This window comes from Lepus europaeus, chromosome 11 (assembly GCF_033115175.1).
Source record: "Lepus europaeus isolate LE1 chromosome 11, mLepTim1.pri, whole genome shotgun sequence".
Lineage (NCBI taxonomy): Eukaryota > Metazoa > Chordata > Mammalia > Lagomorpha > Leporidae > Lepus > Lepus europaeus.
Window position 1 is genome coordinate 53670446 of NC_084837.1, and position 27959 is coordinate 53698404.

The 27959-nt window shown below is 44.9% G+C and overlaps 1 protein-coding gene across 2 annotated transcripts; it reads left to right on the top strand.

The window, feature by feature from the left end:
- Positions 1-27243, top strand: TTC5 (tetratricopeptide repeat domain 5). 2 transcript variants are annotated; one of them, XM_062205551.1, is made up of 10 exons: positions 1-73; positions 4497-4629; positions 5930-6141; positions 6527-6677; positions 7431-7522; positions 11360-11416; positions 11967-12113; positions 12638-12852; positions 18926-19070; positions 22911-27243. In XM_062205551.1, exons 1-10 carry the CDS (start codon positions 23-25, stop codon positions 23028-23030), a joined length of 1323 nt encoding a protein of 440 aa, XP_062061535.1. In that variant the 5' UTR covers positions 1-22; the 3' UTR covers positions 23031-27243. The 2 variants fall into 2 exon arrangements, with proteins under 2 accessions (XP_062061535.1, XP_062061536.1); XM_062205552.1 differs by lacking the exon at positions 11967-12113.
- Positions 27244-27959: the final 716 nt, after the last annotated feature.

The window sequence follows — 27959 nt, forward strand, 5'->3', positions numbered from 1 at the left end:
AGAAGCGGAGAGTTCCTGGGAAATGATGGCTGAGGAGGAGGAGGAAGTGCAGCACATCTTGCAGAAATTGCAGGTGGGCCCGTGGGTTAGACTGCGTGTGCTCTGTGAGTCGGGGAGAGGCTGGGAGCCCGGCCGGTGCCGTGCCTGCGCGTCCCTCCTCGCTGGCCCGCCGCCGCCCGCGCCTATGCGGTTACTATAACAACTCGCGGCGCGGCCGGAGCAGGGCCGCCGCCCCGGGAGGGACCGCTGCCCGGGAGGGACCGCTGCGTTTCATTTCGGCCCTCGGACTCTGCCCTGCCCGGCCTTAGGGAGGAAGCGCCTTCCCTGCGTTCCTCCTATCAGCGGACGCACGTGCAGACCTGCAGGAGCTGTTGTTACGTGTTCTTTTGATCTCCGCAGAGGCCACTTCTTAATTTCTTTCTGCCTTGGAATGGCCAAGAGTCGCAGCACAGCCTGCACTGCGTGTGTGCTGCCGACTTCCCTCCCCGCCCGGCGGCGTTGACTCTTGAACGCTGTAACCCACTTCGGGGTCCGAGGCAGAGGGGTCCGGATTCCATGTAGACCACGGGCGACTGTGCTTTAATTTTTTTTTTTTTTTCTGCCTTTAAAGGTACATTACTTGTCATAGAATGTTAACGTAGTAACAGGCTGCCCTGAATAATAAAATAAGCTTGAATGTGCATAGAGCCTGACCTAAGGGATACGGTAAAGCCAAAGTATTTGAGCGGAGGCTGTAGCTTTGATTAGGCTGGGTCTTTCATTCTAGGTAGGTAGGTGTTAACTAGTTGCTGTCTACCTTTCTTTTAATACCTCATGATTTGCCCTAAACCTCAAACTCTGTGGTCCAGAACAGCCCGAGTTTAAACATGAAGGAGCCTAAGCGTCAGAACTATTGTCCCTTGCCTAAAGGCGTCTAACGCAGAAGTTAAGCCTTGGTGAGATTTCTTCGTTTCATAAGCAGGTTAACATACTTGGAGCTGCGTTTAGTCCCGCGGTTAAGGCGCCTGCCTCCCTTGTTGGAGGACCTGGGTTTGACGCCTGGCTCCAGCTCCTGACTTCTGCTTCCCGCCGGTTCAGACCCTGGAACGCAGTGGGGGCTGCTCAAGTACCTTGGTCCCTGCCACCCACGTGGGACACCGGGTCTGAGTTACCAGCTCTCGCCCCCCACATCTGGGGCGTGAACTAGAGGAGGGGCCCTCCCTGTCTCTTGAATAATTTTGAAAAAGTAACACTTTTAGAATTTTGACTTTACCTTCCAACTGACTTCATTTTATTTCCTAGTATGACTGGCTGCAGTTATAGATTCTCAGCCTTGGCTATAATAAGGAACGTGGCATATATATATATATATATATATATATATTCTATTTTTCACACATACCTATTTAACTTTTAACAACTTATATGTATTGATCTTGTCACCAGAGAAAAATATTCAATCCAACAAACCAAACAACAAAGCTAATTTCTTGCATGTTTGCTTTAATAACTAAACAATAAGCCCCCCTCTAAAATTTCTAATTTGCAGCCGTGCTGATTATAGATAGTAATTTTTGCTAAGAACCATCTTTAGCTGAATCCGCTTGTGGTAGATTCCTTTAGCAGCTTGGGAGAGAATACTTGACGTATCTTGGAATGCGTGGGTAGGCACAGACATGGAATAAGGGAGTGAAGTAAAGAAGAGGAAAAGGATTGAATAGTGATAGGGCTATTCATGGGAATGGTGGAAAGTTGTTGTTTTAAAGATTTCTTTATTTGAAAGGCAGAGCTCCAGAGAGGCAGAGGCAGAGAGAGAGGTGTTCCATCCATTGGTTCGTTCCTCAAATGGGTGCAACTGCCAGAGCTGGACGGATCGGAAGCCAGGAGTCAGGAGCTTCTTGGTCTCCCATGAGGGTGCAGGGGCCCAAGGACTTGGGCCATCTCCCCACTGCTTTCCCAGGCCATAGCAGAGCTGGATCGGAGGTGGAGCAACTGGGACTCAAACCGGTGCCCATATGGGATGCCAGCACCACAGGCGGTGGCTTTACCCGCTATGCCACAGCGCTGGCCCTGGTGGAAAGTTTTGATTTAATTGTTGTAGATTTTTAGGGTAGACAGGATCTATAAAAGGATCTTTCTCAAAGCATTTTCAAATTATTTTATTTTCATTTTATTTGAAAGAGATAGAGATCTTCCATCTGCTGGTTCACACCCAAATGCCTACAACAGTCAGTATTGGGCCAGGCCAAAGCCAGGAGCTCAGAACTCTATCCAGGTTTCCTGATCTTCTGTGTGGTGGAAGGGACTCAAGTACTTGATCCATCATCTGATGCCTCCCAGGGGTGTATATAAGCAGGAAGCTGGATTGGAAGCACAGTACCAACACTTGACCCAGGCACTGTAGTATGAGATGCAGGTGTTCCAAGTGGCAGCCTAACTGTTGTGCCGAATGCCTGCCCCTCAAAATGTGTTTTACAGACCATTTTCTTTACAGTCATCTGAATGCTTGTTAAAGCTGTTGAATTTTGAGTTCTGGTAGACTGTTAAACTCAGAACCTGTACAAACTGGGTCCTGGAAATAGTACACACAATATGATTTGAAAAGCACCACTGCAGAGAATTCTAGTCCATTCTTACATTTGGGTAGTTATGGGAAGCTTCTCTGAGAAGTTGGTATTTGAGCTAAAATCTAAACAGTGATGAGGAACAGTCGAGCAAAGATCTGGGGGAAGAGCATCCAGGCATAAAGAAAAGTATGTATAAAGACCTCTTGTAAGGATTGATTAAGCTTGATGGGCTTAAGGAACTGAATGATAGCTTGTGTGGCTTGAGTATCATAGCAGGGAGAATGGTATGGAGTGAAGTCTGTGGGGCAGTGTAGCAGTTACAGTTCTACTTGGGATGCCCACCTCCCATATCAAAGTGCTTGAGTTCAAGTCCAGCTCCCCTTCTGATCCCAGTTTCCTGCTCATGTCATCCTGGGAGGCAGCAGGTGATGGCTCAAGTAGCTGAGTCTCTGCCATGCATGACGGAGACCTGGACTGAGTTCCTGCATCCTGGCTTTGGCTTAGACTTGCCCTGGCTGTTGTGGACATTTGGGGAGTGAACCAGCAGATAGAAGATCTCTGCTTGTCTCTGTTTCTTTCTGTCTCTCTGCATTTTAAATAAGAAAAATTTTAAGAAAGAAGTGAAATTTGTGATCAGATCATGCAGTTTTGTAGGTCATAGGGAGGAGTTGGATTTTATTCTATCTGCAATGGGAAATTATCAGGGTTTGTGGTATGATATATACTTGTATCAGGTCACTGCAACTACAGTGAGGAGAATGAGAGAGTAGGTTCAAGCCTACCAGTTAAATCATTGCAGTGGTCCAGGCAGATAATAATGTCCAGGATAGTCATAGCGAGGTGGAGAAAGGAGGATGACCTTTGGATGTGCTGTGGAGGTAACTGATAAGACTTGATGGGATTGCATTATATGCTTCTGTTGCTATTTAGTTTTAGGAAAAGCATTGCATGGCCTGGTATCAGAGGAAGACTCAAAGGTGTTTAACAGAGGAAAGAGAACATTTTCTTAAAAATCTTTCAAGAGAGCCAGAACATGATGATAAAAGAATTAAAGAAGACACAACAGGCATTTTAAGAAACAAAACTTCTGCAAAAACACCAGGGGTACCAAATTAAAATTGGCCTGTTCGTGGTGGAAAACAACTTTCTTACATGTTTATCATATTTACAAAAATGAGTTATTTTCAGATACTGACATAGGGAAAATTAAGGATAAAATTATTTTTGTTAGGAAGTGTGTAAAGGTAATTTAAAAGTTTTATTCTCCAGGGACCAGAGCCAGATAGAGTGGTCTTTTAACTTTTAGCTTAATTCAGGTTGCAAAGCATTTCCCTCCTGTCTGGTGTGTGAAACGCTCAGTCCTATTGGAAGCCTTACTAGGGTTGGAAGAGAACTGTCATTTTGTCAGTTTAGTGCAGAGACTGGCATGGGACACTGGCTGCTTTTCCTTATGATCTGTGACATTTTGATAGACTTGTCTACCTATCTGTTGTGCTATTCCTAGGTGACATAAAAGAATCAGTATGTTTTTAACATTTTTACTTACTTGTTCTTATTTGTTTAAAAGGCAGAGAGACAGAGGTAGACCAATTGAGATCTTCCCTCCTCTGGTTCACTCCCCAAATGCTTGCAATAGCCAAGACTGGGCCAGGCTGCAGCACAGAGCTTGGAATTCAGTCTGGGTTTCTACATGGTGTCAGGGACCTACGGATCAGGGATTCGTACTTGAGGTGTCACCTGCTGCCTCCGAGGGTGCACGTTAACAGGGAGTGGAGCTGGGACCCAAATCCAGGCACTCCCATATGGAATATGGGCTTCCTCAAGTGCTGTCTTAACTGTTGTTCCAAGTGCCCTCCAGTAGTCAGCGTTTCCTGGCCAAGAGTTGGCTGACCTCTAGTTTCCTTGTCTGCTGCTCTCTCCTCTTAACGGTACCATCCTTGCATTTCCTAGGAACTGGTGGATCAGCTCTATTCGTTTCGAGACTGCTATTTTGAGACACATAGTGTTGAGAATGCTGGGCAGAAGCAGCAGGATGTGCGGGAAGAGATGGAGAAGACCCTGCAGCAGATGGAGCAAGTAGTAGGTGGGAGTCCTGAGGAGTGCACCCTCTGCCCTTCACTGAAATGCGATAGAGTTTTGCTCTCTTTCTGTGTGGTCTCTTTGGTGTTCTATTTGTGTTTGTTGTGGGTTGACAGAACAGAATATTTCTTCCCCTGGGCAGTTGGTAACCTTTCATTCCCTAAGCTACTTTCCTAGATTATAGTAAATGACATGAAATAAAATAGCATAGTTGTTGCTTGAAGTATTGGAACAATCTTAACTGATCTTTCCTTCTGTCTCTAATTTCTTTTATTTCCATATCAACTTATCATGATGGTGGCCGTGGTTATCTTTCTAAATCATTACTTCATGCATGTAATCTTATGCACCTGTCTGCCTCTCCATTCAAGTAGCTTTAAAGATCCTTGCTGTTGATTGGCTGAAGTCTAACTCCCTAACCCTGGTTTTCAAATCTTCATTTTCTCACTCTTTTTCCTTCCTTCTTTCTTTTTTTTTTTTTTTAAGATTTATTTTTCTTATTTGAAAGAGTTACAGAGAGAGAGGTATAGACAGAGAGGGGGAGAGGTCTTCTATCTGCTGGTTCACTCCCCAAATGGCCGCAATAGCTGGAGCGGAGCTGGTCCAAAACCAGGAGTCCGGGCTGATTTGAAGCCAGGAGCCAGGGGCTTCTTCTGGGTCTCCTACGTGGGTGTAGGGGCCCAAGGACTTGGGTCATCCTCTGCTGTTTTCCTAGGTGCATTAGCAAGGAGTGGATCGGAAGTGGGGCATCTGGGACTTGAACTGGTGCCCATATGGGATCCTGGCGCTGCAGGCCAGGGCTTTAACCTGCTGTACCACAGCGCCGGCCCCTTTCACTCTTTTTTCTAACCTCATCTCTGACTACTCATAGATGAATTTGTTTTGTCCAGGTTGCACCATTCTGTCATGAGCATGTTCGTGTATTTTTGCTTCTCTGTCTTTGCTTATATATCATAACCTGGAGGGTCTTGTCTTTTCTTGACTCTTTGAAGCCCATTTGTTGGGTATATGTCATGCCTACTTTCATGTTTTTTTTTTTTTTTTTTTTTTTAATGTTCCATGTATGTGTTTTGTCATTACCAGATTGTCAGTCCCTCTAGGGTAGAAATAGTGGTATCATTGGTACCCAGTTACCTAACATTCTGCTTATTGCAGGCTTTATAAATAGTTTCTTGAACTCTTCTCATTCCAGAGCTGGCATGGAGCTGATCATTCCTGGAAAGTGCCCTGCTCTTTTGGAATGCTTTTCTTTTTCGCCCACTTTTCTTTTTTGCTTTCACTTTTCTTTTTTCCCTTCTTCCTAGGTTCTGCTCAGGGCAAGGCACAGGCTCTGATGCTCACCGGGAAGGCGCTGAATGTGACTCCTGACTACAGCCCCAAGGCGGAGGAGCTCCTCTCAAAGGCTGTGAAGCTGGAGCCTGAGCTGGTGGAAGCCTGGAACCAGCTGGGCGAGGTGTACTGGAAGAAGGGGGACGTCGCAGCTGCCCACACCTGCTTCTCAGGAGCCCTCACCCACGTGAGCTGCCCACTGCTGCCGCAGGAAGCTCAGATGGGAAGAATGGGATTGCTCGGGTTCTGTGCATTTCCCAAGGACGGAAATACCAGATTAGGACTGACTTTGAACTAGGAGCACAGAGAAAGGAGAAAGGGTGGGGAGCAATCCTGGTTGAGGAAAATGGGTACAGGGAACGGAGAAGAGAAGAGCGTGAGGGGTCTAGATCAAGACTGCATGAGGAGTGGAGAAAGGTTAGCACCCGAGCTGAGTCTCGTGGGCCTGAGTGCAAGATGCCCGTGACCCCAAGAATGAAGGTGAAAGGTTCAGGAGAAGATTGAGGTCAGAACAGATCTGGAACAGGGGGACAGGATCAGCGAAGTTGAGGATGTGTCTTCTCCATTTGCAGTGCAAGAACAAAGTCTCCCTGCAAAACCTGTCAATGGTGCTGCGCCAGCTGCGGACCGACAGTGGAGATGAACACTCTCGCCATGTCATGGACAGTGTCCGGCAGGCCAAGTTGGCTGTGCAGATGGACGTCCTGGATGGCCGCTCCTGGTGTGAGTGCTCTCAAAGGCTGTCCAGCAGGTGTCTAGAGCAGTGGTTCTCGAGCGTGGCTACACAGCAGGGTCATCTGGGGCCCATCTGTTGAGACTGACTCTGAGGGTGATGGCAGGGCATTTTTGTGTTTCAAAGAAACCTAAAAGGTATTCTGATGAACTGCTGTTCTTGAAATATTTGGGTCTTTGAACCAAGAGAGGAAACTCAGGTTTCCACATAAGTAAGGTAGTGTTTTTGTACAGTCTAAGTTTCTCTTTGGAATCTATATTTGTCTGTTTTTTTCCAGTAGAATTTTGGGTTTATTAAATTTAATGTCGTCTCTGGTTTGGGTGAAATACGGGTTTTTTTTTTTTTTTTTTGATAGGCAGAGTGGACAGTGAGAGAGACAGAGAGAAAGGTCTTCCTTTGCCGTTGGTTCACCCTCCAATGGCCAGTGAGGATCCGATAGCAGGAGCCAGGTGCTTATCCTGGTCTCCCATGGGGTGCAGGACCCAAGTACTTGGGCCATCCTCCACTGCACTCCCTGGCCACAGCAGAGAGCTGGCCTGGAAGAGGGGCAACCGGGACAGGATCGGTGCCCCGACCGGGACTAGAACCTGGTGTGCCGGCGCCGCTAGGCGGAGGATTAGCCTATTGAGCCGCAGCGCCGGCCGAAATGTGGGGTTTTTTTAAGAGACTTTTGAGAATGAACAAAGTAAGTTGTATCATGGATTTGGGTATTGACCTGATTCACCACTGTTTTTCTCTTTCAGATATTCTAGGAAATGCATACCTTTCTCTTTACTTCAATACTGGCCAGAACCCCAAGATCTCCCAGCAAGCCCTCAGTGCCTATGCCCAAGCAGTAAGTACTCGGGTCATCCAGGCCTGATGAATAGAGACACCGCAGAAGCAAGAGCATTGTTCAGTCTTCCTTTGGTTCTTTACTGAGTAGCCTGGGTTGTGTTTGCTGGCATCCAGGGGGTGTGGCTTTGCGAAGCAGTGTCTGCAGAGGTGTCTTCTCTCATCTTGTAACTTGAGTGTGAGGAACTCTTGCAGTGTGGTACCCTAGTGTCAGCATCCTGAGCCGTCTAGATTTCTTACAGGCATGTGTAACCAGAGCACACAGCCTGCTTCAGCATGTTTATGTTTTCTAATGGGGAAACAAAGTCTATTAAAATCGTCCTTATTAATATTTATATATATTCATTTTATTTTTATTTTTTTTAAAGAACAATTGGATAACGATGCCTTTGTTTCCCCAGGAATTTTCCTGCCTTCTCTCCAGTGATCAAGAGCCAGCCTATTGTGTCTGAAGATCAGGGATAGAAACCTTGAGCCCAGGAGGTTTGAACCCTGTAAAGACAGTGGGGCCAGGGATACTCTCATGTTGCTCCAGTTTCTTTTTTCTTTTTTTTTTTTTTTTTTTTTGACAGGCAGAGTGGATAGTGAGAGAGAGACAGAAAGGTCTTCCTTTTTGCCATTGGTTCACCCTCCAATGGCCGCTGCGGCCAGCGCATCTCGCTGATCCGAAACCAGGAGCCAGGTGCTTCTCCTGGTCTCCCATGCGGGTGCAGGGCCCAAGGACTTGGGCCATCCTCCACTGCCTTCCCGGGCTATAGCAGAGAGCTGGCCTGGAAGAGGGGCAACCGGGATAGAATCTGGCGCCCCAACCGGGACTAAAACCCGGTGTGCTGGCGCCGCGCACAGCGCCAGCCTATATACATTCATTTTAAAGAAAAATGGAAACTTAATGATAGTGACATCCTCAAATGAACTGGTAAATAGTATGACTCTGAATTTTCCCCAGGTTAAAAGAGAAAACAGGGTATAACCTGTTTGGTGTCATTTTCAAGAAATTAATTCGCTGGAGCTCAGCTTTGCTTAGTCTTCCAGGTCATTTTTAAATTCATATACACTTCGGCCGGCGCCGTGGTTCAACAGGCTAATCCTCCGCCTTGCGGCGCTGGCACACCGGGTTCTAGTCCCGGTTGGGGCGCCGGATTCTATCCCAGTTGCCCCTCTTCCAGGCCAGCTCTCTGCTATGGCCCGGGAAGGCAGTGGAAGATGGCCCAAGTGCTTGGGCCCTGCACCTGCATTGGAGACCAGGAGAAGCACCTGGCTCCTGGCTTCGGATCAGCGCGATGTGGCGGCTGCAGCGGCCATTGGAGGGTGAACCAACGGCAAAAAGGAAGACCTTTCTCTCTGTCTCTCTCTCTGTCACTATCCACTCTGCCTGTCCAAAAAAAAAAAAAAAAAATCATACACACTTGCATGGGTAGTTCCTTCAGGCTTGTGAGTGCCTGCTTACTCCTTGTTAGAACGTTCATAGTGGACCTCTGAGCACTTTTTGTTGAGACCTCACATTCACCTTTCTTGTTTTACATTCTTGTTTCCCTTTACAAAGAGAATTGCTTTTTAACTTATCATTGCTTATTTTTGCTCTATGTGGCAGAATGAAGAATACGACTCCTAGATACTCATGTTTGCGATCCATGGACTGTTCTTTTTCTGATCAGGGAATGTTTAGGCAGAGGGATTATGTTCTGCTATGACTTTTTTTTTAATCTGGTGAATGTTTACATTTTAAAGAATAATCTGATATATTTCTTCAAAGTCCTGTATTTGACTTCTGAATAGCTGCTTTATTTTTAAAGATTTATTTATTTATTTATTTGAGAGGCAGAGTTAGAGAGAGAGAGAGAGAGAGACAGAGAGAGGTCTTCTGTCCACTGGTTCACTCCCTAAATGTCCACAACAGCTGGAGTTGGGCCTATCCAAAGCCAGGAGCCAGGAGCCAGGAGCTTCTTCTAGGTCTCCCACTTGGTCACAGGGACCCAAGCACTTGGGCCATCTTCTATTGCTTTCCCAGGCCATCACTAGGGGACTGGATTAGAAGTGGAGCTGCTGGGACTCGAACCAGAGCCCATATGGGATGCCAGCACTGCAGGTGGATGCTTAACCTACTTTGCCACAGCATCAGCCCCTGAATAGTTGCTTTTAACTCTCAATTTCTTCACTCTAACTGCATTAAAAATTATTTATTTATTTGAGAAGAGCGAGAGACAGAGACTGAGCAAAAAGGCTGTGGCTGGGTCAGACTGGAACTGGGAACTGGGAACACAATCCAGGTCCCCCATGGGTGTGGCATGTACTTGAGCTACTTGAGCCATTATCTGATGCCTTCCAGGCTGCACATTAGCAGGAAGGTGGAACTGGGAGCAGAGCGAGAACTCAAACTTAGGCTCTCTGATACGGAATGCCAGCATTCCAACTGGCATAGTAACTGCGAGGCCGAATGCCTGCCCTCTACAGCATTTTAAGCATATCTGAGCCAACCATTTAAACAATTTAATTCATGTTATTTGTGCTTTGCAATGTGTCCTAGAAAATGAGTAGAAATTAAAAAATGAACACCATGAACATAGGCAGCAGTTTCTTCACAGCCCATTTGTGCTGTTCTGCAGTTTCTGGCCATCTGTGTTAGAGAATAGAGTTTGACTCTCCATGTGTTCTTTAACGGGGCTTGCCTTTAGAAATAGGACTATTGGGCCAGTGTAGTGGTATTATGCATAAAGCTGCCGCCTGCCATGCCGGCATCCCTATAGGTGTCAGTTCCAGACCTAGCTGTTCCACTTCCCATCCAGCTCCCTGCTGATGTGCCTGGGAAAGCAGCAAAGGATGGCCCAATTTCTTGGGCCCCTGTACTTTGGGCTCCTGGCTTTGACCTGGCCCTGCCCTAGTCATTACAGCCATTTGGAGAATGAACCAGGGGATGGAAGATCTTTTGTCTCTCTCTCTTTCTGTAACTCTCCCTTTCAAATAGATAAATAATCTTAAAAAATAATATATATACATATATATATACACACACATATATATGTATATATATATACACACACACACATATATATATATATATACACACACACACACATATATATATATATATGATTCTGCATTTGCTTGGAGCCAGACTCCTTGACAAGAGAAGATGCATTAAATTGACATCATAGTCCTGTACTTTTCTCATTTATACCAGCATGTCACTGTTCAAGTTTTTTTTATCATAATGCTTTCATGTTTTTGTTCTTTTCCTTGCTATATAATATTCTGTGGATAAATTATAATGATATTTTAACATTTCACACATACAAAAACCTTTCTATCCCTGAGGTCTCAGATAGGTACTAATACACACACCGGGCAAATAGTTACCCTATAACAGTGTGGGTATAGGTCACATTTTGACAAAGAAGAAACTTAAATTTCTTTACGAGGAGCAGGCATTGTGGTGTTGTAGGTTAAGCCGCTACTCATGTGATAGCTTCACCACGTGTCAGAGTCCGAGCTGCTCCGTTTCTGACCCAACTCCCTGCTAATGTGCGTGGGAGATAACAGATGATAGTTTAAGCACGTGGGTTCCTACCACTCACGTCAGAGACCTGGATGGAGTTCCTGGTTCCTGGATTTGGTGTGGCCCAGTCCAAGTTGTTTCGGGCACTTGAGGAGTGGGCCAGTGGATGGAAGATCTCTCTGTCTCTCTGGTTGGCTGTCTCTCTCTCTGTCACTCTGCCTTCAAATAAATAAATAATTTGTAAAAACAATTTTTTTTTCAGGGAGAGAAGGCCTGGGACATGTTGGATAGAGCCATCTTTAAGACTGAGCCAGGGTCCACTGATGATCCTTTATCCCTTTACAGGAGAAGGTGGACAGGAAAGCGTCGAGCAATCCTGACCTTCATCTGAACAGAGCGACGGTAAGGCCTGTGGGCCTGTGATCATCTGAAGGCCAGATAAGAAAGACTTCTCTGTCTTAGCCTGTGAAGATAACTGAGTATTCATAGGGACACCGTTGGGCACCAACCCCAAGGGAAACCAAATTATTTCTAGGGAGAGCTAAGTTAGTTTGACTTTAGTATCTGCGGAGTCACTGGAGAGAACGGAGAAGGGGCTGAGGAAATTGGAGAATGGGGGGGTGGGGGGTGAGAATGGGAAGAACAGGTCACAAGACTTTGGAAACGTCCAGTGTAAACACAAAATTAGAGTGACCCAAAGTATGCAACCTAACTAGTTTAGTATCTGGAAATTAGCTTCTTTGAAATGATTCCGTCTTTGTTGTCATCATTGGCAAGAAAGAAGGATGTAAGGTGTCACCGGCTTCCCAGGCTGTTCATAGTAGCACAGGAAAACAGCTGGGAAGAAAAAGCTCATTTTTCTAGATTTCTAGTTCATTGTGCCATTACTCCTGCAGCATAGCTTGTTTGGATATGCTTACGATTGGAAGGTTTTTGGTTGCTTCTTGTCCAGCTACATAAATATGAAGAGAGTTATGGGGAGGCCCTGGAGGGCTTCTCTCAGGCTGCAGCACTGGACCCTGCCTGGCCAGAACCACGGCAGCGAGAACAGCAGCTCGTGGAATTCCTGGATAGACTAACCAGTCTCCTGGAGAGCAAGGTAGAGGGGTGTGTGTGTGTGTACATATATTTAAAGATTTATTTGTTTGTTTGAAAGGCAGAGAGAAGCTCTGTAAACTACAGAAAGAGAAACACAGATTTTCCATCAGCTGGTTCACTCCCCAGATGGCCTCAATGGCTAGAGTTTGGCCAGTGAAAGCTAGGAGCCTGGAGCTCTCTCTGGGTCTCCCACCTGGGTGGCAGAGGCCCAAGCACTCAGACCATCTTCTGCTGCCTTTGCAGGTGCATTAATAGGGAGCTGGCTAGGAAGTGGAACAGCCAGGACTCGAACCGGTGTTCACACAGGATACTAGTGTTGTAGGTGTGTCGTACAGCATGTCATATGGCACTGGCTGTAAAGATGTATAAAGGGTAGAATCCAACTCTTAATGCTGCCAGTGGTCAATAAAAATAAGAATAGAGTAGGTTTAGGTGGTGATGGAGCTGGCAGAGGGCGGGGAAGGCCCAGACTTAAGCAGAGTGAATAGTTTCCAGTCTGTTAATGTGTTTTCCCTTCCTTTGCAGGGAAAAGTGAAGAACAAAAAGCTACAGGGCATGCTGGGAAGTTTGCGCCCCGCCCATCTAGGCCCTTGTGGCAATGGGCACTATCAGTCAGCCTCTGGGCAGAAGGTGACCCTGGAGCTGAAGCCACTGAGTGCGCTGCAGCCTGGTGTGAATAGCGGGGCCGTGGTCCTGGGGAAGGTGGTGTTCAGCCTTACCACTGAGGAGAAAGTCCCCTTGTGAGTTTCTCCACCATTCCCCTCTTTCACCCTTCTGAATAATTACTGTCGCTCTGCTGGCCTTTCTCTGCCACTTGAAGACTTTTTGTTGGTGGTCATGGATCAGTGATTCTGGTTGATTTCTGTGACTGTCTTATTAACAAGGTTGTCTAAGAGATCTCTTGATCAGAGGTCTTTGTAGATTTTCACTGCTCTTTTTTTTTTTTTTTTTATTTTTGACAGGCAGAGTGGACAGTGAGAGAGAGACAGAGAGAAAGGTCTTCCTTTTGCCGTTGGTTCACCCTCCAATGGCCGCCGCGGTAGCGCGCTGCGGCCGGCGCACCGCGCTGTTCCGATGGCAGGAGCCAGGTGCTTCTCCTGGTCTCCCATGGGGTGCAGGACCCAAGTACTTGGGCCATCCTCCACTGCACTCCCTGGCCACAGCAGAGAGCTGGCCTGGAAGAGGGGCAACCGGGACAGGATCGGTGCCCCAACCGGGACTAGAACCCGGTGTGCCGGCGCCGCAAGGCGGAGGATTAGCCTGTTGAGCCACGGCGCCGGCCATTTTTTCACTGCTCATTTTTTCTTCTGAGTTTAGTGCTTTGTGGATTCCTACATCTAATAGCTGAAATTTGATTTTTTTTTAAAGATTTATTTATTTATTTATTTGAAAGGCAGAGTTACAGAGAGGCAGAGGCAGGAGCAAGAGAGAGAGAGAGGTCTTCCATCCACTGGTTTATTCACCACATGGCCAGAGCTGCACCAATCTGAAGTTAGGAGGCAGCAGCTTCTTTCAGGTCTCCCATGCGGGTACAGGGGTCCAAGCATTTGGGCCATATTCTGCTGCTTTCCCAGGCACATTAGCAGGGAGCTGGATCAGAAGTGGAGCAACTGGGACTCAAACTGGCACCCATATGGGGATGCTGGTACTGCAGGTGGCAGCTTTTACCCACTACACCACAGTGCCCAACTGTGATAGATATTTTTTTATAAGACAGAAACCTTGAAAATCTGCCTTTCTGTGTTTTCATGATTATAGATATTGAAGGAAGGGAAATTCTCAGTCCTGTTTGGATTCAGGTTGGCTAAAGCAATTCTGGAAGGTGAATTTTGAGTTAGAATTCAAGCCTAGTTGGGGAGATTGTCTCAGGTATGATGCAACAAATATTTATTGAGTGTTTAGTATATGTGTTAAAGGAAGTGAGGACAAAAAGGTGAAAGGTACTTATAGTCCAGCAGAGGATGAATTAACGGTATTCACACAGGGGCCAACATTTTGGCGTAGTGGGTAAAGCCACCACCTGTAACACAGGCATCATGTTTGGGCATTGGTTTGTATCCCAGCTGTTCCACTTCTGATCTAGTTCCCTGCTAATGGCCTAGGAAAAGCAGCAGAAGATGCCCAAAGTCCTTGGGCCCCTGCCACCCATGTGGGAGACCCGGAATGAAGCTCTCTCTGTAACTCTTTCAAATAAATATGTATTAAAAATATTCATATAGAACATTTAAAAAAATTTTTAAAAGACTTATTTATTTGAAATGTAGAATTACAGAGAGAGGGAGAGAGAGAGAGAGAGAGAGAGAAAGAAAGAGAGCTTCCATCTGCTGATACACTCACAAATGGCTGCAATGGTCAGGTCTGGGCCAGGTTAAAGCCAGGAGGCAGAAGCCTCATTCTGGTATCCCATGTAGTTGCAGGGGCCCAAGCGCTTGGACCATCCTCCACTGCTTTTTTTTTTTAAAGATTTATTTATTTATTTGAAAGAGTTACACAGAGAAAGAAGGCGAGGCAGAGGGAGAGAGAGAGAGAGAGAGGGAGGGAGAGAGGTCTTCTATCCACTGATTCACTCCCTAGTTGGTTGCATCAGCTAGAGTTGTGCTGATCTGAAGCCAGGAGCTTCTTCCAGGTCTCCCATGCCGGTGCAGGGCCCAAGGAGTTAGGCCATCTTCTGCTGCTTCCCCAGGCCACAGCAGAGAGATGGATCAGAAGTGGAGTAGCCAGGTCTCAAACCAGCGTCCACATGGGATGCCAGCACTGCAGGCGGCAGCCTCACCTGCCACACTAAAGCGCCGGCCTCCATCCTCCACTGCTTTTCCAAGCACATTAGAAGGAAGCAGGATTGGAAGTGGAGTAGCTGGGACTCAAACCGGTGTCCATGTGGGATGCTGGTGTCTCCGGCAGCATCCTTACCCACTATGCTACAAACAATTTTATTCTTGAAAAATTAGGGTTTAGTGAGTACCATCACTCTGGTCCCTCTGTCACTTCCTCATTCCTGATTGACTGGTTTCCTCACTCGTGAAGCTCTTGTTACCTAGGCTCCCAGCGTCTCTAGGCACTCGGTGGGTGGCTTCCACGGCAGGGCTCCTCAGCACTCTGACCTTTCACACCCCTTCTCTCCATCCAGACTGCAGTGCAATCCTCATCCTTTGCCTCTACTTTCACACAGAGAGGTATGTGTATTTGATGAGTTGAAGAGCAGGAAGATGAGAAAAGTTTAGTTGACTAAAGCAGATCCTAGAGGGAGGAGGAATAAAAAGGGGCAAAGATGATATAGGTTTCAGGGGACCTTGGGAGCAAATGAATGTTAGAGCACTCCTTAGTTCCTCTTCTGCCCGGCTCCAGATGCTGGTTTCCTAGGACTCTGTTCCTTTCCTCTTTATTCTGGGGTAGTACAAATGAGGAGTTTTCAGAAAGTTCATGGAAAATGTACATTATAGGAAGCATGAAATTAGAAATATTTTTGTACCCAAAGAAACTTACCTATTTAAAAAAAGCTTATTTTACTTATTTGAAAGGTAGAGGGAGAGAGGGATATGTAGAGAGAGGGAAATCTTCCATCTGCTGGGTCACTCCCCACATGCCTGCAGCTGCTTGAGCTGGGCTAGCCAAAGCTGGGAGCCAGGAACCCAACCCCAGCCTCCTCTGTGGGTGTACATGAGTCATCTCTACTACTCCAAGGGTGCACCCTAGCGGGAAGCTGGGATCAGAGGTGGAGCTGAGACTTGAACCTAGACTTTAATACAGAAGGCAGGCATCCCCGGTGACATCTTAACTGTTGGCACCAAGGGTGTGCCCCCAAAATTTATATCTTAATTTAAATTTACTATAGACTATTTAGAAGCATCCTCCATTAAATTTTTTTAAAATTCATTTTCATTTTATTTGAGAGGCAGACGTCTTTCATCCGCTAGTTCACTCCCCAAATGCCTGCAATAGACTAGGGCAGGCTGAAGCTGGGAGCCCAGAACTTCACATGGATCTCCCTCGTTGATGGCAAGGTCCCACATACTTGTGCCATCATCTGTTGCCTTCCTGGACGTGCATTTGCAGGAAGCTGGATTGTAAGTGCAGGAGCTGATGTTATACCAAGCACTCCAGTAGGGATTGCTAGCATCCCAAGTGGTGACATAACCCCTGTGCCAAGTACCTGCCCCTCCACAGCCCTTTAAAAAAAATTTTATTTTTTTTAAAAGGCAGAGTTACAGAGAGAGGGAAGAAAAGAGAGAGGGGGAGATTTCTAATCCTCTGGTTCATTCTCCAAATGACCTCAATGGCCAGGAGTGGGGCAGGCTGAAGCCAGGAGCCTGGAATTCCATTTGGGTCAGGCTGAAGCCAGGGGCCTGAAACTCCATCAGAGTTCCAGGCAGGTGCAGAGGTCCAAGGACTTGGGCCATCTTCTGCCAGTTTCCCAGGTGCATTAGGAAGGAGCTGGAAAAGAAGTGGAGCAGCCAGGACTTGAACCAGTGCTCCAATATGGGATGCTGGCCTTGAAATGCAGTGACTTAACCTGCTGTGCCACAACACCAGACCCAAGTTTTGGATCCTTATATCCAACTGCCCCCGTGCTCTGATCAGAAATCTCCAGTTCAGTCTATTCAAAATTACTTACCTGATCTTTCTTTTTAAACGTAATTCTCCTTCCTGGATTCCTTATCAGTGAGTGGTACTCTCTCTCTACTCAGTCAGTTAAGATTTTGGGAAGTAATCCTAAACTCCATTCTCCTGTATTGAGGTAGTCACTAGGTCCATATGGGATGCTGGCACAACAGGCAGAGGATTAACCTACTGTGCCACAGTGCTGGCTCCATCAGCTACAAGTCTGACCATTGCCACCACTTATATAAAATACTATATTGCTGCTGTATACATTTGTAATGAAGTTTGAAATCCTTATCTTAGTTTAAGGAGTTTATGATTTGTTCCCTGCCACTCTGTTTCCTGCTGTGCCTGTTGCTGTAACCATGGAACTATTTGTAGGTTTTAGAACAGCTATTTTCATGCCTGTGTTCCTTACACAGTTACTCTGCCAGACAATCTTCCAGCTTCTTAATATAGCTGATTTCTTCCTGTCTATGTTTTATTATAAAAATGTTCAAACATATAGCAAAGTTGAGTGAATTTTGCTGTGGACATCTGTGTACTCACCACCTATAATCTACCATGAACATTTGCTGTACTTACCACATGCCTGTTTGTCTTGCTGTTCATCCATTGATTAGTCTTATTTTTGCTGTGTTTTAGAGTAAATTATATTTTTACTTTCATTCAAATATTCAGCATGCAATCATTAACTGAGTTTAATATTTGTTTATAACTTATTTTTATGTAACTGTTATGTACAATGAAATTTACAAATGTAAGTGTACATTTACTAAGTTTTGATGAATGCGTACACCTGTGTAACCCAAACCCCTAGCAAGATACACAGCATTATCATCACCCCAGAAGTTCCCTCAGAGGCTGGCTATAACACACACACACACACACACACATATACATATATATGTTAATTTTCTTGTTTTAACCTAGTCAGTTTTTAGGATTGCCTCCTCAAGGAACCATTTTTTATTTTCCAATTTTGATTTTTAAAAAAATTTTTAAAAATTTATTTGACAGAGTTAGAGAGAGAGACAGAGAGAAAGGTCTTCCTTCCGTTGGTTCACCCCCCAAATGGCTGCTACGGCCGGCGCTGTGCCAATCTTAAGCCAGGGCCAGGTGCTTCCTCCTGGTCTCCCATGCGGGTGCAGGGGCCCAAGCACTTGGGCCATCCTCCACTGCCTTCCCGGGCCACAGCAGAGAGCTGGACTGGAAGAGGAGCAACCGGGACTAGAACCCGGCACCCATATGGGATGCCAGCACCTCAAGGCAGAGGATTAACCAAGTGAGCCACGGCGCCGGCTCCCCAATTTTGATTTAGGTACTCCCCCTCTGTATTCCCACAGCCCAGCCTATGGCTTCACTGAGTTTAGCATAAGGGAAAAGCCCTTCTAGCACCCATCACGAAGTATGTAAGTGATGGTTTTTATTGTTTGACTCCTGTTGGACTACAGGTCATTTATAGCTGGGTTGGTATCTCAACTGCTACTCACAATGCTGGCCACATACAGAATATTCAGAGAAAGTTTGTAGATGTAAACTAAATTGATTGCGAAGGTTAGAAGATTTAGTTGCCGGCTCCGTGGCTCACTTGGCTAATCCTCCACCTGTGGCTCCGGTACCCTGGGTTCTAGTCACTGGTTGCTCCTCTTCCAGGCCAGCTCTCTGCTGTGGCCTGGGAAGGCAGTGGAGGATGGCCCAAGTGCTTGGGCCCTGCACCCGCATGGGAGACCGGGAGGAAGCACCTGGCTCCTGGCTTCGGATTGGCGCAGCGCCGGCCGTAGCAGCCATTTGGGGGGTGAACCAACGGAAGGAAGACCTTTCTCTCTGTCTCTCTCTCTCACTGTCTAACTCTGCCTGTCAAAAAACAAAAACAAAAGAAGATTTAGTTAAGAGTGTGATAGTCAAATTGGTAGAACAGGAGCAGTGTTTCAGCTACAACATTTTGAATAGTTTATCATTAATTTTTTTGAGTGTATCCTGTGTTCCTGGAAAAGTGACAGATTGAGGAGTCTTATGCACAGATATATCCAAGATAGAAGCACATGGTGAATGATGGCCGCTGTCACAGATTTTCTAAATAAATAACTGGGAAAGCATGTGTTAATTTTGCTAGTATTTTAAAAATCACTGATTTGTGCTGTTTCTTGCTCTCATGCTTTTTTTCCCCTCCCTCCCTCTCTCTCCCTTTGCTAACCCGTCTTAACCTGGCAGTACCTTTGGCCTGGTCGATTCCGACGGACCTTGCTATGCAGTGATGGTTTACAATATGGTCCAGAGCTGGGGAGTGCTCATTGGGGACTCTGTAGCCATTCCTGAGCCCAACCTTCGTCTTCATCAAATTCGGCACAAGGGAAAGGTGAGCGCGATGGCTAGGATTCCTTTCTAACTCATAGCCTCTGAAAGTAGAACTAAGCTTATGTCTTCTTAGAAAATTATGCATATATGAGTGTATATGCAATATGTATATTTATCATTTTTGGATAAAAGGAAAACTTGGCAAGCAAAAAATGTTTAAATTGACTGAAATATACCTCCTTTTTTTTCCTTTTAGTAGATAGTATGCACACATATTCACATGTATATTTTAAATCCTAAGTAGGATATTATCTGCAAATGTTTGTGCACATTTCCCATATTCTACCATGTTGTTCCAAATTGACACATAGTGATGGTGAAAAAGATGGTAATGGTTGTTAACATTTATTGAATACTTACCTGAGTGCTAGACACTGTGCCAAGAGTTTGAATTGCCTCATTGAATCCTTACAAAAACCTATGAGAATAGGTATTGCACTACTTTTTAATCCATTTGGATCCGGGCCTGGCAAATTATGATCCATTGACCAAATTTGGCTCACCGCTTGTTTTCACTTAGCCTGTGAGCTAAAAATATCTTCTGTATTTTTAAATGAAAAAAATTAAAAGAAGCATAATTTGTGAAACATGAAAATTACAGATAATTCAAACTTTTAGTGTCCATAAGTAAAACTTTATTGGAAAAAAAAAACAAAAACAAAACCCCTCATTTGTTTACTGTCATGGGTAGCACCACAGTGCCAGAGGTGAATTGTTCTGGGAAAGAGGCAAAGCTGAAAATATTTACTGTCTGACCCTTCACAGAAAAAGTTTGGTGGTACTAGATTATTGCCATTTTCCCCCTTTAACGACAGTCCTAGTGAACATTTCCGTCTCCTCACCTGTGTCCATGCCTATTTTCTTAAATGGGTTTCTGATGTAGATCATAGGTGCAGAGGGAATGGAGTTCTCAGACTTCTGATACACCTTGCTGGAGCATCCTCAGGAGGGTTGTGGCCCCTTCGCTGTTATTATTAACAGTGGGTGTGACTGCGTCCCTGTAGCTTTCCTCTCAACTCTGATTAGAAGCTTTTGAAAAATTATTTGAAAAATTTACATGAAAAAATAGCTTCAGTACGTGTGTGTGTGTTTTAAAGATTTATTTTTTTATTTATTAGAAAGGCAGAGTTACAGAGAGGAGGAGACACAGAGTGAGAGAAAGATCTTCCGTCCACTCGTTCACTTCCCAAATGGCTGTAATGACTCAGGAGCCTGGAGCTTCTTCTGGGTCTCCTACGTGGGTGCAGGGACCCAAGGTCTTGGGCCATCTTCCACTTCTTTTCCAAGTGTCCTAGCATGGAGTTGGATCAGAAGTGGAGCAGCTGGGTCTTGAATGTAGGATGCTGGCATCATAGGCAGAGGCTTAACCTGGTAGGCCACAATGCCGGTCCCCTCAATACAGTTTTAATTTAGTTTTCTAATTGTTGGTGAAGTTGAGCATTTTATCATATGTTTATTGACTGTATTTTTCTATACAATGCCATTTTGGGTTACTTGCCCATATTCCTTTTAGGATTTTTTTTTTAAAGATTTATTTATTGGCCGGCACTGTGGCAAACTAGGCTAATCCTCTGCCTGTGGCACCAGCACCCCGGGTTCTAGTCCCGGTTGCCCCTCTTCCAGTCCAGCTCTCTGCTGTGGCCTGGGAATGCAGTGGAGGATGGCCCAGGTCCTTGGGCCCTGCACCCGCATGGGAGACCAGGAGAAGCACCTGGCTCCTGGCTTTGGATCGGTGCAGCGCGCTCTCTCTCTCTCTCACTGTCTAACTCTGCCTGTCAAAAAAAAAGAAAAAGATTTATTTATTTATTTGAAAGGTAAAGCAACAGAAAGAGGGAGAGACAGAGAGATCTTCCATCAGCTGGTTAACTCCCAAATGGCTGCAACAAGCTAGGAGCCTGGAACTCCAGTCAGGTCTCCCATATGGGTACCAGGGGCCCAAGTACTTGGGCCATCTTCCACTGCTTCCCTAGGTATGTTGGTAGAGAACTGGATCTGAAATGGAGCAGTCAGCACTTGAACCAGCCCTACAGTGTGGGATGGCAGCCTCACAAGCAGTGTCTTAATCATTGTGCTGCAGGGCCGGCCTCCCTATTAGGATTTTAAAAAACTGATTTATAAGCACTTTTTTTAAAAGGTTGAATTCATATTAAAATTTTTGATTCATGAAAACATTTTACTTAAAGAGTCTACTTTACACTCTTATGGAATAATATTTTTTGGATGAAGGTTTTTATTTTTTTTAAAAGATTTATTCATTTATTTGAAAGAGTTACAGAGAGAGGAGACACACACATAGATAGACAAACAGAGAGAGATTCTTTTTTTTTTTTTTTTTTTTTTTGACAGGTAGAGTGGATAGTGAGAGAGAGAGAGAGACAGAGAGAAAGGTCTTCCTTTTTGCCGTTGGTTCACCCTCCAATGGCCGCTGCGGCCGGTGTGCTGCGGCCGTCGCATCGTGCTGATCCGAAGCCAGGAGCCAGGTGCTTCTCCTGGTCTCCCATGCAGGTGCAGGGCCCAAGCACTCCAGTGGAGACTGCACTCCGGGCCACAGCAGAGAGCTGGCCTGGAAGAGGGGCAACCGGGACAGAATCTGGCGCCCCGACCGGGACTAGAACCCGGTGTGCCGGCGCTGCAGGCAGAGGATTAGCCTATTGAGCCGTGGCACCGGCCAGAGAGATCTGCTGGTTTGCTCCTCAGATGACTGTGACAACCAGGGCTGAGCTGGGCTGAAGCCAGGAGCTTCATCTGGGGCTCCCACATGGGTAGCAGGGCCCCAAGTACTTGAACCATCCTCCAGTGCTTTTCCCAGGGCATTAGCTGGGAACTGGATCAGAAGTGCAGCAGCCAAGACATGAACCAGCACCCATATGGGATGCTGGCATCATGGATGGTGGCTTTACCTGCTGTGCCACAACAGTAGCCCTGGGTGAAGTCCATTTTTAACAACATATTTTAGAACTTAAAATACATCTGAGGGGCCGGCACTGTGGCGTAGCAGGTAAAGCCACTGCCTTCGGTGCTGGCATCCCATATGGACGCCAGTTTGAGACCCAGCTGTTCCACTTTTGATCCAGCTCTCTGCTATGGCCTGGGAAAGCAGTAGAAGATGGCCTAAGTACTTGCACCCACATAGGAGACCCGGAGGAAGCTCCTGGTTCCTGGCTTGGGATTGGCACAGCTCTGGCTGTCGCAGCCATCTGGGGAGTGAACCAGTGGATGGAAGACCTCTCTGTCTCTTTCTCTCCCTCTCTCTGTGTAACTGTGACTTTCAAGTAAAATAAATAAATCTTTAAAAAAAATGCATCTGAACTGGTGAAGTGAGTAGACATCTTTCCTGTTGGTAGGAAAATGTCACTATTTTGCTTATATATTCTGTTTCTTTCCTCTTGATATAAAAGGGAAAAGTAACTTTAATTCATGGTCAATTAGTTTAGGGCTTTACAAGCACTTGTACTAAGAGTTTCTCAGAATGTACACTGGCTTTGGCTGGCTGCTTGGTATATCCAGTTAATTATAAGAAGCACTGGGAGAAGGCCGATGGTTTGACAGCTGGTAACATGCTTTTCTTAAGCAACGCCAGGCATGTGCCTTTGTTCAGCCAGAGAGCTGGCTCGTTCTTGTAGTGACACAGCTGGTGCCCTGCCTGCCTCAGATTTTCCTCCTGAGACTGAAGGCCTTGATAAGATGCCATCCCCTGTGGGGCCCACCTTTGTCTAACATGAGTTGGAGGTAAGGGGTGCTTACATTGTGGCGGAAGAGAAAGATGCAGGTGGTGTCTCCGGTGCTGGAGTTTGTCCATCGTGGGATGTGTAGTGAGCCTGGGTCTGCCTGTCTTTTCCAGGACTATTCCTTTTCTAGCGTCCGTGTGGAGACCCCCCTCCTGCTGGTGGTGAACGGCAAGCCTCAGGGCTCCAGCAGCCAGGCTGCTGCCACAGTGGCATCGCGGCCGCAGTGTGAGTGAGCTTCCCTGACGGGCATGCCGAAGAGGATGCTGACCGAGGACCCCGCTCCAGGCGTGCGCGGCCGGACCACGCTGAGACCCCGCCAGGGTGGGGGACATGTTTCAAATGAAGACTTTGCCCTCCTCTGTCCTGTAAGGCACTCTGTGTCTGGTCTGTCTCCTGTCATCATGATTGAACCCTCTCCAGGGCTACGCACTCCCCTGCTGTGTCTCTCCAGCCTCCTTCCCTGCTCTCTTTGTCTTAGGCAAAGAGCATGGAATTGGTAGGAGTGTGGGAACCTGCCGTGGGACAGAAACCCCAAGGTTTCTGTTCTTGCCTCCTTCCTGAGCCTCATATGTATATATCAGTTCAGTATTTATTGCTAAGGGAAGGGGCTTAATTTTTAATGGCTTGGTTTTTGAGCAATTTTTATGTTTAAAGTTTAGGTCCATTCCCTTCCTTGGGGCTGGAACAGAATTAAATTTGTTTGGAAATAAAGAAACCCTGTGGTTTGACCCGCTTCATTTTTTCCAGTCTTGGATTCTTAGTTTAAGGATCACTTTCATTCATTCAGTAGGGTAAATCTGCCCCCCCCCTCCCCTGGCTGCTTATAGTTTGTTTCTCTCCCCGTTAAAAGACTTCTGGCAGGACACAGCCCAGGGCAGGAGTGGCAGCTTCAAAAATTGTTGAATCTCCCTTTATTTCCTCCCATTTTTCCATTCTGTCCTCCCTAGCATGGTCCAATATGATAGAGCAATATTATGTGGAAGTGTGAGTAGGCTGAGATCAGAGAAGGAAAGATACTCAGTTTCTTTAGATTCTAATGATATATTTTATAACAATTTTTCTTATCCCTATGGATAAAATGGGGAAATGTGAGTGAGAATTAGTAACTAGTTGACTGACTGTTGTATACTGATGTATACAGATGAGCCTGGAAGACTTCTAGTGATATAGCTCAGGTCTTTGTCCTTGGTCCAGTTCTGTTCCATGCTTGAATGGAATGACTTGACTATTACTGATGACATTTATAAAGAATGTAAAACATAGAGGATTCCTCAGAGAACGGATGATAGGACAAATGTCTAGCTATCTTGTCTAAACCAGTGTAGGGGCTGAATCTAACAAGACAAAATTTTGAAGTCCTTACTTTTGTTCTCCAAAGGCTTTCTGAGTTGTATGTTCAACGTCATATATGAAAATTGTTAGGAATTTTAATAGATGAAGTCAGTATGCGTAGTGTGATATAGTTGTTAAAAAACTCTTCTTGGACAGCACCAAGGAACCTCTCTGTGATAGATAGCCGGAGAGAGTTTTTCATACTGTTTGTCCGATCACATGTATAGTCTTGGATTCAGTTTCTGGTGTTGATTTAGAGGCCTTCAGTCATAGAAGAATGTTCAGGAGCTTTTTGGGGGGATACCAAAATCTTAAGGAATAGCTGAAAGCACTGGGGTACGGTTGTGAGTGAGCATTAAAGGCAACAAGGAGATGAGACCCAGTCAAGTCTTGAGATGATTTGGCATCTTCTGTGTAGAGCCAGAATTGAAAAATGAGCAGTAGGTGGTAATGAGAGAGAAGCATTATATAAAAACAAGTAAGTATGCAAGATGTTTATATATGGTTTAAAGAATAGTTTGAATACTCGTAGAATACCCACCTGCCTTAAAACCTGATACCTTGGAAGCCTTTGTGTGCCTCTCCATGACCTCATCTCAATTTGCTTTCACAGCTATATAATACCTCGTTGTATGATTATGTCTCAACTCATTCATCCTACTGTTGAATGGATATTTGGATTTCCAATTTATTGTTTGCCATAAAACCACTGATTTTTGTGCATGTCCTGGTATATAAGTACAGAAGTCTTGTTTATAGCAGTGATACTTAGAGTGGTCCCCAGACCCACAGCATCAGCTCATCCTGCAGCCTCCTAGAGATGCAGATTCTCAGGTCCCTGTCCAGATTTACTGAACCCAAAGTTCTGGGGAAGAGCCAGCAGTGTGTGTTCGGCACACCTTCCAGCAAACTTGATGGACGCTAATGTTTGAGAACAACTGTTTCAGACTGTTCTCACAATAATGGATTGGCTGGGTCATAAAGTATATACATGTTTGATGTTTTTGAGAAATACCAAATATTTCTAAAGTGCTTGTACCAATCTTTGCCTCTGGTATCAATGGATGAGCCTCTGTAAGAATCTGTGTCATCTTCTAGGCTTAGTGTTGTTGAGCCTTTTGGGTATTGCAAATAGAGGGGTTTGAATGAGCCACTGATGTTTTCTCTTGGCAAAGTGCTTATTCATGTTTTTGTCCACTTCTATATTAGATTTCAAATTGATTTGGGCTATCTATATTTGTACATACTAATGTGTTGTCAGTTTATGCGCTGCAAATGTCTGATCATTTTTAGCTTGTTTGTTCACTCTATAGATCTTTTTTTTTTTTAAATTTTGTTTATTTATTAGAAAGGTAGATTGACAGAGAGAGGGGGAGAGACAGAGATCTTCCATATGCTGATTCACTCCCCACGTGCCCACAACAGCCAGGGCTGAGCCATATTGAAACCAGGAGTCTACAGCTTAAAGCAGGTCTCCCACCTGGATGGCAGGGACACAGGTACTTCCATCATCTGCTGCCTCCCAGAGTGCACGTCGGCGGGAAGCCAGATCAGAAGGAGAGGAGCAGGGACACAAACCAGACATTCCAATATGGAATACCAGTGTCCCCGTGGTGTCTTAACTGCACCAAAAGACTGCCCCCTCTATTGTTTCATGCAGTTTTATCATTTTGTTCCTTTCTTAGATTCTGACCTTTGTTGTGATGTAGGTATGTAATTTTTTCCCCAAATGAGTAACTGATTGGCCCAGCATGTTTTATTAAAGATATCATCCTTTTTCTACCAAACGTTCAAGTCCAGTTAGACTTAAACCAACTTTCCATATATACAAAGGCACTTCAAAAATTTCGTGAGACATGCAATTAAAATATAAACTTATTTTGGTACAAAACACTTTGAAATTCATGCATAGTTTTTTCATAATACATGTTTTCCACGAACTTTTTGAAGATTTCTCATTTTGATCTGTTTGAGCTCTCTGTTCTGATTTCTTCTGTTTATTTTTTTCAATACCACATTGTCTTATGGTTTTGGAAGAAGTTAGTATCTAATCAGACAAGTTCTTGCATGTTCTTTGCAAGTGTTTCATATATATTTAAAATCAGCTTGTAAATTTTCATGAGAAATTCCCCTGGGATTTTCTTTTGTGAAAGGTAGAAAGAGATACCTCTCATCCTCTGGCTCACTCCCCTCGTGCCTGCAACAGCCTTGGCTGGATCAGACCAAAGCCAGGAGCCTGAAACTCAATTCAGGTCTTCCACGTGGGCGGCAGGAACCCAGCTCTGGTATGAGCCATCACCGCTGCCTCCCAGGGTACACATTAGCGGGAAGCTGGAATTGTGGCCTGGGCTGGAACTTGAACCTAGGTGCTCTGATATCACAGGCAGGCATTCCAAATGGCATATTAAATGCTGCACCAAATGCTTGACCTTTCTGGGGTTTTCATTTGTATTGCACTGATTTGTAGATAAATTTGGAAGATTAGACATCTTCATAAAATCTTGTTACCCATGATTTTCTTCATTTATTTAGGCCTCTTTAGTGTCTTTCAATGTAAATGTATGCTTTGTTCAGATTGGTCTTATATGTATTTAATTTGATTTATTCTAAACTATTTTATAGTTTTTGCTGCTATTGTATGTAACATGCTGGAGAATAGAAATACAAATAGTTTTTAAAATTTTTTTTTTAATAGTAGTGATCTTTAAGAACTCTTTCACTATAATAATTTGTCTGTTGATTCCTTAGAATTTTCTATGTACAGATAATGACTTTAGTTTCTTCTTTCTTAATCCTCTTACCCTTTATTTCATTTTTTCCTCCTTGTGCTGTTGGGATATCTAGTATGCTCAGTAGACAAGGTGATAACAGACATCCTTGTCTTATTCCTGTACTTAAAGAAGTACTTTCAACATTTCATCATTAAATAAGATGTTTTTTCATGCACCTGCTCTTAGATTCTGAGTTTGAGTTTCTATAAAAGATTTAGGATTTTTTTCTAATTTACCTAATTGTATATAATACTTTTTCTGAAGTTATTGAAATGGCAAATAATTGTTTCTTCCTTAATCTGTTTAAGTGATGAATTGAAGTACTTAACTTTCAATCAATAAACCAAACTGCATTCTTTGTACAAACCTACTTGTTTAGGATATTTATTTACACATATATGTATATATATATATTAATATTTATTTATTTGAAAGAGCTAGAGAGAGAGGGAGGGAGAGACACACAGAGAGATATTCTATTTGTTGGTTCTCTCCTCAAATGGCCACAATGGCCAGGGCTGAGCCAGGCCAACACCAGGAGTCACCAGCTTCATCCAGGTCTCCCCACTAGGTGCAGGAACCCAAGTCCTTGGGCCATCTTCTACTGTTTTCCTGAGGCCATTAGCAGGTAAGTGGGGCAATTGGGACATGCCGGTGTTGCAGGTTGCGGCTTTACCCACTACACCACAATGGCAGCACCTATACATACATTTTATACATCGTTCAATATATGTGAGTAATATTTGGGATCTTGTATCTGTGGGTCACATGTGATATTAGTTTATGAGCTTATTAATTTCTTAATTTAATCTTGGTATCAAAGTTAAGCTTGTCTTAAATGATGAGTAAATAGTGTTTCCTCTGTGTTTATTTGAGAAGTACTTTCTTTACAGATTGCTGATTGAAATTCTTTTAAAAATGTTTATTTTCATCTACTTGGGAGGGCAGAGAGAGAAAGAGAGAGAATGTATTCATTGGTTCGCTCCCCAAATGTGCCTGCAACAGTTAGGGCTGGGTCAAGCTGAAGCCAAGAACCCGGAACCCCATCCGAATCTCCCA